Source organism: Sebastes umbrosus, chromosome 10 (genome assembly GCF_015220745.1).
Source record: "Sebastes umbrosus isolate fSebUmb1 chromosome 10, fSebUmb1.pri, whole genome shotgun sequence".
Classification (NCBI taxonomy): Eukaryota; Metazoa; Chordata; class Actinopteri; order Perciformes; family Sebastidae; genus Sebastes; species Sebastes umbrosus.
In genome coordinates this window covers 12763765-12776323 of record NC_051278.1, presented here as the reverse complement: position 1 = coordinate 12776323, position 12559 = coordinate 12763765, and the positions used below count along the sequence as shown (strand labels likewise).

Sequence of the window (12559 nt, the reverse complement as noted above, 5' to 3'; positions counted from 1 at the left end):
CCCAATACCAGAGATGGGCATTATTCTAGGCCTCCGAGTGATTAATCATTCATAACCTGCCTCTACACCCAAGCTTTGAGTTCGTCAGTACACAGCGACAGGACCTGACAAAGGATGACACCAGAAAATAAAGGAGCATTCAGATCATTTACTTAAGTAAAAGGACCAATACCATGGTGTAAAAGTACTCTATTATAAATCAAATTAAAATTAAATTCGACACACAATGTGCATCATGTTGGCTGTCAACATTTCTGTCATTTTCCATGATGGTGTTTTTGTTTATAGTTATTTATCATTTTTTCTTTTTTCATCATCATTATTATTTTTTTCTTTCCTTTCTGTTCGTTGTGTATTTTTTGTTTGTTTCTATTGTTATCGCTAGGGCGGGAGGGAGGGGAGGGATGTTTGTTGAAGAAAAGAAAAAGGGAAGGATCAATATTACCTTCATTGTACATGGTATGACTTGCATCTGTCCTTCAATAAAATATATAAATAAAAAACAATTTTAAGTGCTGCATTCACATTATAAATAAGTTACAAGGACAGAAGTATTATATTTTTATATATAAAAATGTATTTCAGTATCAAAAGCTCTCATTATGCTGAATGGCTACTTTTTAAAGTGCAAAATTATCACATATTATTATTGATATTGATGCATTCATGTGTAAACAGTATTTTAATTACGTTTAATTAATTTGAACTGTATATTGTTGGGTATTTTATAACAACACATATTTGTGATATATTTATATAACTACAGCTGACAGATAAATATATTGAAGTCAAAATTACAATATTAGAAGTATAAAGTATAATAAATTAAAATACTCAAAATACTGAAGTTTTGTACTTCAGTAGTTTACAAGAAACAAATCATATTCTATGCATCTTTTTCTCAGATAAACACACAATTTAATGTGATTGAAAACACAACTGAGGGATTGTTATTACAATTTAAAGTGGAGTAAAAGTACGGTTAAAGTTGTTTTTTGTGTGGCTGTGTGTGTTGACGTTAACAGTGTGTCTGAGTGTGTGTGTGTGTGTGTGTGTGTGTGTGTCTAATGGAAGACGCTGCTCAGATTCATCCTCCTGAATTACAGAATTCGATGTTGGCAGATGGGACGGACAGACAGACAAATTATTCTGTCTGTCTCATTTTTCTCGGACCACCACACAGATCAATTATTTATTTCACATGTGGTCCCAAGTACAAAAGGAACATTAATGCATCCCACATACTGTGATTCATTAAGACCACAGTGCTGATAAACATCCTTTCTGACTGATGTTTTTTTAATATACAAGGGAGATGAATTTTACCTGTTCACAAACTGCTCTCCTAATCTCAGATGGTGCAGTAATCTCTTAACCATCTTGGCACATATTGTTTGACAGCCATAATCCCCCCGATGTGCTGTTACAGGTTACAGGCCACACTTCCACTTCTGTTGCTTCCACTTCTGTTGCCTCGGGCTAATCTCAGATTATGGTTATTATCACATGCAGACCAGTTACACGAGAAGTGAAAGGATTTATGTAATTTAATAAAACCTAATGGATTTATGGTCAAAGTGCTGCCAACGATTTCATATTTAATTTATAAATAAAATAAATATTAAATTGTGATGCCTAAAGATTTATTCCTGAGATAAACGGCAGTCAAATATAACATTGACTGAGTCACAAATTTATTAACATTTCTATACAAAAATTATAAATTTTAGAAGCAGAAAACATTATAAACGTTAATTTGTAAAATATTGATGATTTAATTTTTTTTAATTATACAATGAGGTGAGATAGTTTGCATATACAATAAGTAAATCCCTTCTTTGACACAGTAAACCTTTAAATTAGATTAAAAGATGTGCTTTTAATGCCATTTTATCAACATTGTGTAGTTTTATTTAATTGCTAATACCTGACTGTAAATATATTCCATAATTTGTCAATATTGTGTTTAATTTAAAACTTAATTAAGAGTTATATCCTTAACAGTTTGTGATTTGACATAATCGGTGGGAATGTAAGTTTAACAGGGAAATATCTACAATCTTAGCCCTTTAAAAGTGTGTTTGCACCATCAGCTGTGGTGAGTTGTGCTACCAGATGGTAGACTTTTGGTGTTTGTGACACATGGCTCTGAGTGAAGCCACGGCCAGATAGCCCAGCCCAAGATAATTGGAATTTCATTAAGGTTTTGTTTGTGTGTGTGTGTGTGCGCTGAGTGTGCGTTCATATGCCTAAGTGTGTGTGAGAGAGTGGGTGTGGGTGTTTATGAGTCTGCATGGGTGTGTTTCTCTATATGCAATATTGAGGATGGAGGGAGAGGGGGGGGGGGGACTCCACCTGCTGCCACCTGTTCATCTGTTCATCTGCTCCGTCTTATAAAAGCTGCTCCCTCACTGTCTCCAGGATCACAGACACCTTGGACTCTTCAGGCTGTCCACTATCTGGACTTATAAATATCTGAAACACATCTTGGACCTCAGCCCGGCTTTAACATTGAGGAGACCTCTGATGAACCCTGAAGCTGAACCCGGAAACTTCCTCTTGACACGCGGCTCTAGTCTTTCTGACCTGAGGACACACACTGGTTTGATTCTTCAACCAACAATCATGAAGTCTCGGCGACCCAGCTGCATCGACTCCGGATCCGAGTCCTCAGAACCGGACTCCCAGAGCCCAGAGAAATATGAGACTGTCACGAGGCGACGGATGGCTGCCAACGCCAGAGAGAGGAAGAGGATGGAGGGTTTGAACACAGCCTTTGATCGCTTACGTAAAGTGGTCCCCCAGTGGGGCCAGGACAAAAAGCTGTCCAAGTATGAAACCCTGCAGATGGCCCTCAGCTACATCATGGCCCTCAACCGGATCCTGACAGACGCCAGGAGACGCAACGCTCCTCACAGTCAGTGGCTGGACCTGCAGTTTGACTGCGTGCAGCCTGAAAACTACCCGTGCCTCCTGAGGTATGACTCTCCCACTGAGCAGGACTACATCAACTCGTCGTTCCCATATCAGTTCGACGGCCATCAGGTCCACGCATAAAATGCTGCCACTTGGTAGATAATCAGTCATGTTGTTGGATGTGAGTGACAATGTGAATATTTCTCCTTCAATCCAGGAGACAGTAAATACATTTGTATTGCATTATTTTCTTTTTGTATTTATCTAGTTTTTGTATGACAATCAGAAAGACTTCTATTTCAGTTTGAAGTCTTTTTTTTTAATAATTTTTGCTAGGAAATGTTGAGCATTTTTTGTTCAAAGTATAGCAATGACAGAAATGTAGCCTCATTATAATTATCACTAGATTGTACTGAAGATACAATGGTGTATTTTTTTTATCAGTTATTTTGATATGGCCCTAAAATGTTGTGCAATGTTCAATGGATTCTGAGAAAATCATTGTGGTCTTAGTTGCATAGTTAAATTCAACATGTAACTATTTTGTCAAAGTGTAAGTACGCGTTTGTAGAGTTGAAAAATAGATGTTATTTTTCACATGCAGACCTCTATTTTGTTGAATTATAGTTTTTGATCAAAAAATAAAACTATTTTCTATGAAAAAGCATTTCTCTTGTTCTTTATTATCTTCTATCACGGTCTTCTATCATAATTATGATGGTCAAATATGGGATTTTTATATTGCAACCAAAAAATGGAGCTGTATGTAATGTGCTTTATACAGTATCTACTGTACGTAAATGCATTACATGCTAAGTAAGCAATTTTTAACTATACAAAGATGATTCCTTATTGACATAATTTCCCTTTAGCATCCTCAAAAACATTTATATTTTTAAAATATAACCCTGACATACTGAAAATCCTGATAGTACATTTACACAATAGTACATTTTACTGCATCATTTTCTCATTTCAATAAAAACTTATTATAGGAAAGCTCCAGCATTTTAACCCTCATAATCTCACTTTGTCTTCTTTGTGTGGTAATAAAACTTGAAATTAATAAAACAAGGGTTGTCAAGGAGATCACCTAATTTACAGCACACCCTTTGTTTTGTGTGTGTCAAGTTCTCAGTGGGAGTAATGGCAGGTCATGTCTGCTGCGCTGCCTCGCTCTGCACCCTGGGGAATAAATCATCCTTTTGTCCTGAGCTCCTGAGCTCCTGTGCTCCGAGATAAGACACTTTTACGTCAACGGTGAACCAAAATCGAAACATTTAAAATAGTCTCATGGTGGGGGCCGGGGGCGAGACGTACAATCACTATTCTATTCTCAAATGTTCTCTATAAAAATAACACATTTTTGGAGTTTTAAAGTATTAAACTGATTCAATTCTGCTACAGGACAGTCTAACGTAAGTAGAGATACACCAGGATGCCATATGATCCGCAACTGTCCGTTGTTGGAGTCACACAGCTACAGATTTAAATGGCAATCATCAGCCACTGAAAAGTGATTGTTACAGATTTGAAAAAGTTTGAATGGTGGCACAAGCCACAGCAGATTAAGGAAGCCTGTGTGCCAGATCCTGCCACGGCTTCAGAGGGGGAGCAGAAATTAAACTCTATTGTGCGCTAATGGCTGTGTGTAATCGCTCTGTTCACGGCCGCTGAAGCATGAACGCCCATAGCTGGACCCAAACTCTATCTGCGTTAAGTATAAGACATCTAAAGCAGTGTATTAACTGTACTGTCCAACTGCTAAGACACTAAATGCATCTTATTAGCCTGCAAATTATGTGTTGTTTTTATCTCATATTCCAGTCTGTTTGGTTTAATGCCTCTAACTGCACAAAATGAACTATCAAATACCAAATTATAGAAAAGATCAATTAAATATACTGTAGCTGAAGTATTCATTAGTTTATCTGCTTGACTAATTAGTGATATCAGCCAAGAACACTTCCTGTAAATATACATGTGGTAAGTGTTGCAGGGGGCTTGTTGGGTTGGCAGAAGAGATCCGATAGACAAGGTGCCAAACGCTGATACAGATGGTCATAATGATTCATATGCATTCTTAATAAATGCTTTCTGACAGTTGGCATGTTAAAAATGAATAGATGGCAGAGTCAAAAAGTGCGTGATGGTAATGAGGCAATCAGGATCCTCATTAATTCGGTCACAAGCCGCAAACAGTTGGTGACAGAAAATATAATCGACATGCAATTAATTGATTTCCTCAATAGGAGCACGTTATTGTATGAGTTGTTAATCAATAGTGACAACAATGTGCTCAGCATGGAAGTAATTGAGAGGGCAAAACAAATTAAATTGTCTTTTAGCTGTTGAATTATTCAGGCTGGATGTTCTCTTTTAATTAAAGACATTTCCAGCATATTAATAGGTGACGATGTGGTATAGTACAGATCTATAGAGTGAAGTTCCTTATATTTGGTATAAAGTATTTGTATAATTTCAGCTCTTCACTGCTAGTTTGAAGGAGGGTTGTTATTATATTTTGTTTTCTGGTTATTTAATTTGATTCTACCAAATGCATTGCCTATTGCTAACATGACAATAATGATTCATCACTGACAAAATCAAGGCTAAATGTGATGTAAACCATGTAAAGCAGGACACAAGTACGTCAATGTTGTGTGAGCACAACACCCACCATTTCATTACCTCAATGTATTTTAACTGGGTCTCAATCTCAAGACTACAAAAGCTCCAGCAGAGGACCAGCAGCTCCTCCCTCAACAAAGCTTATGTCATCCACTCTTTATAATCATCTCTCCAGCAGGTGTCCACAAGCTGCCTGCACTGCTCTGATCTAAACATCAGCAGTCCACGCAGAGACACACATAGGTGTCCAACAGCATGAAGTACCTGAACAACCGGGCCGACAGCCACCTGACCGGGCAGGTGGAGTTGGATAATGTGGGCAACGGAGCCTGGGTGAACCAGGGCTACTGTAGCTCCCCTCCGCCCCTGCCCCGAGCCGTCAGCACCATCTACAACCCTCAGCCCCTCTTCCAAGGCTCCATGGACAGCATGTACAGACTGGACACCCCCGGCCCATTCCCAGAGGAACCACCAGCCACTGACCAAAGCCCGGTGAAGAAACAAAGAGGTTGCTGCTCTTTTCTCAAAGGTAGGAACCCATTTAGCTGAGTTTATAACAGTATTTCTGCTATATGTGACATCTGCACAGCTAGTTTAATGAGTATGGATGGTACCTAGACAAGATCTTGACAAAAACATCTATCTTACTGGAGACGTTCTTTGGTTCTGGTTCAGTGTGGGCCTGTAATACGAGCTGATATGACTCAATATTTCTTGAACCTAAAAATGTCTGTGGACAAAGCAATTTAGGTCTTGAATCAGCTACTTTATTTCAACCCAGGATCAAAGTTCACGTATGTAATTTGTCCGTAGGCTTGTGGGGCACGACGTTGACTGAAAACACCTCAAACAACAGAGAATTGTTTGTCCGAACCACGCTACGGGAGTTACTGGTCTATCTGGTGTTCCTGGTGGATATATGCCTTTGTAAGTATTTTACTATTCTACCTTTTCTAGACAAAATTTTACATTTGCAATATGGATGTCTATTCCTGGCACTTGTGGGAGTCAAAAATCATGTTCAATACCACATTCAAACAGTATTTGCATTAATTTGTGGCAGTTCTCTTACACGCAGTACAGCACGGAAAAGTGTTCCATACACCTTGAAAGTTCAGATACTCTAAGTCAGTGGTTCCCAACCTGAGGTCCGGGGGCACCAAAGATCACAGAGGTGCACCAGGGTTTGTCTGCTATGAGGTTGTCAAAATTAGAAGTCTGTATATAAAACTATTTTACTTAGTAGCAAAAACAAACTAAATATTCTGCTTCAATCCATATTTGTTGGTGTTTAGCCATTCAAAAACAACATTTTCACTGCGGTCTATTTGCTCTCCTGCTTGCCGCACACAAAGGGAGGAACGCACCTGCATTAATCTAACTACACCATAAATTACATTTATTCAACCACAATAACAAAACATCTATTTCTGCAGGAACACTTTTATAGTAAATTAAATAAGTTGTTACAAAAAAAAAGATCAAATTATGTATCTGCATTCACTTAGTGAATCCATCAAGACACATAACAAATAAAAAAAGACTAACTCATTTACTCACTTTATTCAAACTGAGGATTTTGTTGAAGGATATGGTCTTTTTTTTTAGGGTGATGACTCAGTTTTTCTTAGATACACGTAGGGGGGGCTTCAATGAAAATAAGTTGTGAACCACTACTCTAAGTAAAAGTTGTGAAACTTGATTTAAGCCTAATTTTACACCTACTATCCCAAATTTAATGAAACTTGTTGAATTGACATGCAAGCATGAAAATTACTTCCAAATACTGTTAATGCAAAATGTATTCTTTTCACACAATAATGGTCCATAAAGAGAATTAAAATGTGTCTCGAACACTAAATGCTGTTTGGTGTTCCTGTATTTATGTCTACTTTAGTATATTTCAATCAATCAATCAATCAATTTGTTTTTAGCAATGCTGGTCACTTGTTGAAGTGCTCACTGTTTGGCAGGGTGTTACTGTCCACAGCACTTTGGGCACTGTTGATTTACCATCAAAAAGCTTCCTCCTGCTTTAATGCCTACCACAAATGCCCTCCCCATCCCTCTGCCTGAAAGCTATTGTCCAGCTGAGCATTAGGAGTGAAAGGGACATGGGTACTGCTCCCTTGCCTTTTAGCGATAAGAGCATTTGGCCATGTCCATTGTTGCTTTGTCTGGCTTAGATTTACATTGTTTGGAGAGGCTATTTGCATCAAGCCAGCGTGCTCTCTCTTCAAACAAATTACGGCCTCTAATCTGGATCCATTTGACTGCAGTGACATAAACACAGCCAAACAACAAGTCTTCAATGAGACCTCGCGTGTCTGGTTCTGAGCTGTCTTATCTTGGACTGTTGAATGGAGCAACATTTAGGGTTGAGCCTGAGCAAAGCCAGATAGGAATCGACGACTGGCCGCTAACAATGTGATTACGTTGTCTTTCAGTGACATACGGTATGACCAGCTCCAGCACCTACTACTACACCAAAGCCATGACGGACCTGTTTGTGAACACAGCCGGTGACGGTGGGGTTAAGTTTCAGTCTATTGGCACCATGGCCGACTTCTGGACTGTGAGTTTTCCTTCATTTCCTCCATCACTGAGAAATGACAATATGAAATTGCAAACTGCATCCACTCTCTTTATTTGAACAGTATACCCGGGGCCCACTGCTGGACGGCCTCTACTGGACTAAATGGTACAATAACCAGTCCCTGGACAGCGGAGACCAGTCCTTCATCTACTATGAGAACATGCTGCTGGGAATCCCCAGAATGAGGCAGATCAAGGTCATGAACAACTCCTGCAAGGTCCACAACGACTTCGAAGATGAGATCACGGGATGTTTCGACGTTTACAACGATAAGAAGGAGGATGACCTGAGCTTCGGTCTCATCAATGGCACCGCGTAAGCCGCTCACAGTTCTCTTTACAGGGTTACTTTGGGTATGCAGTTACTACAGCAACATTGTCTTGTTCCCCTCTGCAGCTGGACCTACCACACAGAGAAAGAGGTGAAAGGTTCCTCTCACTGGGGCTTGCTGACCACATACAGTGGATCGGGATACTACCAAGACCTGAGTCGCACCAAAGAGGAGAGCGCCATCATACTGAAGGAACTGGTGGACAACCTGTGGCTTAACCGAGGCACCAGAGCAGCCTTCATCGACTTCTCCACTTACAACGCAAACATCAACATGTTCTGTGTCATCAGGTAAAAAGCGCTATTGACAACTTTAGCCATTGATTGATAATCATGCATTGGTTGACAAAATTCGTATCCACTCTTTCAGGTTGGTGGTTGAATTCCCAGCGACCGGTGGCGCGATCCCTTCCTACCAGATAAGAACAGTCAAACTGATCCGCTACATCACCTACTGGGATTTCTTCATCCTCGGCTGCGAGATGGTTTTCTGTTTATTCATCCTCTATTACGTTGTGGAGGAGATTCTTGAGCTGCGAATACACAAGCTCTCCTATTTCAAAAGCATCTGGAACATACTGGATATTGTTGTCATAATGGTAAGAAAATGTCATTCTTATTTGATTCAAACATGTCCTTTTCTCTGATTTTGCTTTGCATCAAAGAAGTAAAATTATTCTCCTTCCCAGCTCGCCATCGTTGCTATTGTCTTCAATATTTTCCGAACTGTCAAAGTGGACAAGTTGCTTGGCAAACTGCTGGAACAACCTGGTATCTATGCTGATTTTGAATTTCTGGCGTTCTGGCAAACACAGTACAACAACATGAACGCAGTGAACTTGTTCTTTGCGTGGATCAAGGTAAAGTACTAACATCTTTCACTCACAAAAAAATCTGGGTCTAGCGTCATCCCAAAGATTGTGTGTTTTCTTTAGGTTTTCAAGTACATCAGTTTTAACAAGACCATGACTCAGCTGTCCTCCACTCTGGGTCGATGTGCTAAAGATATCTTGGGCTTCGCCATCATGTTCTTCATCGTGTTCTTCGCCTATGCTCAACTTGGATATTTGCTCTTTGGGACAGAGGTTGAATCTTTCAGCACCTTCGTCAAGTGCATGTAAGAGTTATCCAAAACAGCGGAAATATTTAAATAGGATGATTGAGCATGAATTAATTAATCCTTTTGTTTTTTCTTTCTGCAGCTTCACACAGTTCAGGATTATTCTTGGAGACTTTGACTACGACGCCATTGACCGTGCTAACAGAGTTCTTGGGCCAATCTACTTTGTCACCTATGTGTTCTTTGTTTTCTTTGTTCTACTGGTAAGTCATTGTGCTACACAAGATTTTAAAAAGATAAGAGGTGGGCATTCTCGTTATCTCTTTATGTATCTGTCCCTCAGAACATGTTTCTGGCCATCATAAATGACACCTATTCTGAGGTTAAGGAGGAGCTCTCATCCCAAAAAGATGAGCTACAGATTACTGACATCATCAAACAGGTAAAGATTATCATGTAACAATATATACATCTATGGATAAAGTTTTACAAGAGTTAAAAACAAAAATGGTTTTCTTTTGTAATTCAGAGCTACATGAAGACATTTATGAAGTTGAAACTTAAAAAGGAGAAAATATCAGATGTTCAGAAGGCGCTACGATCTGGATCTGGAGAAATTGAATTCAAGGACTTCAGAGAAACTTTGAAAGAGTAAGTGACAAAACATCAAAAAGAAAATCATTTCATGAGGTTTCTTCCATTTTGAGGGGAGTTTTTCCTTATCCGAAGTGAGGGTCAAAGGACACAGGGTGTCGTATGCTGTATAGATTGTAAAGCCCCTTGAGGCAAATTTGTGATTTGTGATATTGGGCTATAGACTTTTTCATTGCCATTCTGTTGCTAGGGAAACAGCTATGGTCCAAGTTTACTTCCTGTCAGTTTCTACATTAACAACCATTGCAACAGGAAATACAAAGAGGCCCATTTATAATGTTTATGTTGTCAAGTTTGAAAAGGTCTATATAAACTGACTTGAGCATATGCTAACTTTAGTATGAAACGTAAGTAACCCTCACCGCTCTGATGATCTCGCAGGATGGGACATGCTGATCATGAAATTTCTGCAGCCTTCTCACGGTTTGACCATGACGGGAACCAAATTCTAGACGAAGACGAACAAGAGAGGATGAAAATCGAGCTGGAGGAAAAGAGGGTTTGTGTGATAGTCTATACAGATAGACTTGTTCCTTTTTTTTTTTTTAGCTTGACAAGCAATGAAATACATGTTTGTAAGAATGAATTCATGATGGTGTTTCCTTTTCTTTTGTCAGGATGCCCTTTGCGCTGAACTCAACAATCTTGGAATGAATTATGGGAAAGAATTAGTGGAGAAGCCTCCCGTAACATCCAGTGAGCAGAAGAACCACTCCAGTCAGACCTTTGTGGATCGGGAACAGTTTCTAAGGTGGGAAGACTTTTTACATTTAACCTATGAAATGTCTTGAATTGTCTTGTCCTCAAATACAAGATATTAATTTCATTGCAATGGACTAAAAACTGAATTACCTTTCTCTCACCGTGAAAGACTGTCCAGACAGGTTCTCCAGCTTGAAAGCTCTGTGGCAGGCATCACATCCAGTATTGAGTTGATTATGGAGAAACTGGGATTACAAGAGAAAGCTAAAGGGAACGAAATGGCAAGGAAACTGACTGTCACCAATAATGATGTGAGTATGGATATAGGTTATGAAGATTTTCTTAAACCTCTTTGTATGCATCAAATGCTTTATTTTTTCAAATATAACTGTGTTCTTGATAATGCCAAAGGGGTTGTAATGTCCAATATTTAATACTTCATATATCATAAGACTTGCCTTTCTTAGTTTTATTCTTATGAATACAATGTTTTATTTTGGATTACCCCTATCCAGAGTGATGACTCTGCCTCAGATGGGAGTGTCCTGGTTTGTGTGGACAGAGGGACGAAGGCTGAGATGGCATCAAGGAGACCAGCAGTTCGCACCAACTCCACGTACGACTGCCATATGTGATTTACCTCTGAGGAACAGAATCACGGGTTATCTGGAAGTCAGCGGACACACGAGGATGAACGGGTCACACGCCAACAATGTTTTGTGCTTCACAACTTTCCAAAGTTCAATGACAGGATTCTTCAGGTGGAAAAACCACAACCGGGCGGTCAGATTAACAATAAACAGTATGACTATATTAAACACTTTGCTCCAGCTGCTCTTAAGTTACAGCCAGTCATTTCATGGAAGTATGTAAATACTGTATAAATACATTTTTGAAATGCTTACTAGGCGACTGCACTAGAGCGAATATAATAAACTGGTTCAAGTTTAAGCTCAGATATGTAGAAGACTACAATGTATGTTGTAGATGAGACCTGAATGTACATCCACATATTAGTGTTGTATAATATACATTTATTTCAGCAGTAGGTTAGGAAAATAAAGTCATGCAATATAACCCAGTGCTTATGCCACCTAACATCTGACTAAGTAATGCTTGCTTTGCTTTAGTCTTTTAATGTTTATGAATGTTCAAGTTCTATTGCAGTTGCTCACAAGCTATCGGCCCCTTGATTTGTTTGCAGTTTAGAGAGATGTATCTACAAAATAATCCCTTAATTATGTTTATATGGTTCGATAATTATTCATCACCTTTGTCCACCTGCTGAGCTGCCAAATCCTGCTGTTGTAACAGAGCAAACATGATGAATGACAGCGTCTACAGCCCTTCATTAAAAACATATTTACATTAAATACAAAATAAATGGATTTGGGAAGCATTAACCCAGCAGAGAGGATGTTTAAAAAAAAAAAATGTGGTCATCATAATTGAGGTTTCATACCGCCCAACATTACTACAAACAAAAAAAAAGTAAACAGGTTTTTGAGCCAATGTCTAGAAAATATATGCCGTCTTGTGTATTTAACATTCAAATGGTACAAACTTCAGAACCTCAGTTTATAATAATTGTTAAATATGTTATTTACTGTGTCTGGTAGAATTACTGAAACATTTACAGTGCATTTATGCTTTGCTGTCAGACGTTCTGT

General features: G+C 38.9%; 2 protein-coding genes across 2 annotated transcripts; both read left to right on the top strand.

Moving 5' to 3' along the window:
- The first annotated feature begins 2053 nt into the window (after positions 1 to 2053).
- Positions 2054 to 3516, top strand: atoh7 (atonal bHLH transcription factor 7). The gene has a single exon (XM_037782870.1). The coding sequence runs from the start codon at positions 2527 to 2529 to the stop codon at positions 3055 to 3057; it is 531 nt and encodes a 176-aa protein (XP_037638798.1). The 5' UTR covers positions 2054 to 2526; the 3' UTR covers positions 3058 to 3516.
- A 2136-nt stretch (positions 3517 to 5652) lies between these two features.
- pkd2l1 (polycystic kidney disease 2-like 1) lies at positions 5653 to 12416 on the top strand. The gene is made up of 15 exons (XM_037782917.1): positions 5653 to 6076; positions 6361 to 6474; positions 7995 to 8122; positions 8205 to 8458; positions 8540 to 8764; positions 8844 to 9072; positions 9163 to 9333; positions 9409 to 9590; positions 9676 to 9796; positions 9877 to 9975; positions 10063 to 10184; positions 10569 to 10686; positions 10805 to 10938; positions 11059 to 11200; positions 11405 to 12416. Exons 1-15 carry the CDS (start codon positions 5803 to 5805, stop codon positions 11522 to 11524), a joined length of 2433 nt encoding a protein of 810 aa, XP_037638845.1. The 5' UTR covers positions 5653 to 5802; the 3' UTR covers positions 11525 to 12416.
- The last annotated feature ends 143 nt before the right edge of the window (positions 12417 to 12559 follow it).

Bases quoted from the DNA above. Each gene is read 5' to 3' on its own strand.
- pkd2l1 (XM_037782917.1), top strand. From the start codon at position 5,803: ATGAAGTACCTGAACAACCGGGCCGACAGCCACCTGACCGGGCAGGTG. The intron at 9,797-9,876 runs GTAAGTCATTGT...TCTGTCCCTCAG, and splicing joins TTGTTTTCTTTGTTCTACTG to AACATGTTTCTGGCCATCAT. The intron at 11,201-11,404 runs GTGAGTATGGAT...ACCCCTATCCAG, and splicing joins TGACTGTCACCAATAATGAT to AGTGATGACTCTGCCTCAGA.
- atoh7 (XM_037782870.1), top strand. From the start codon at position 2,527: ATGAACCCTGAAGCTGAACCCGGAAACTTCCTCTTGACACGCGGCTCT.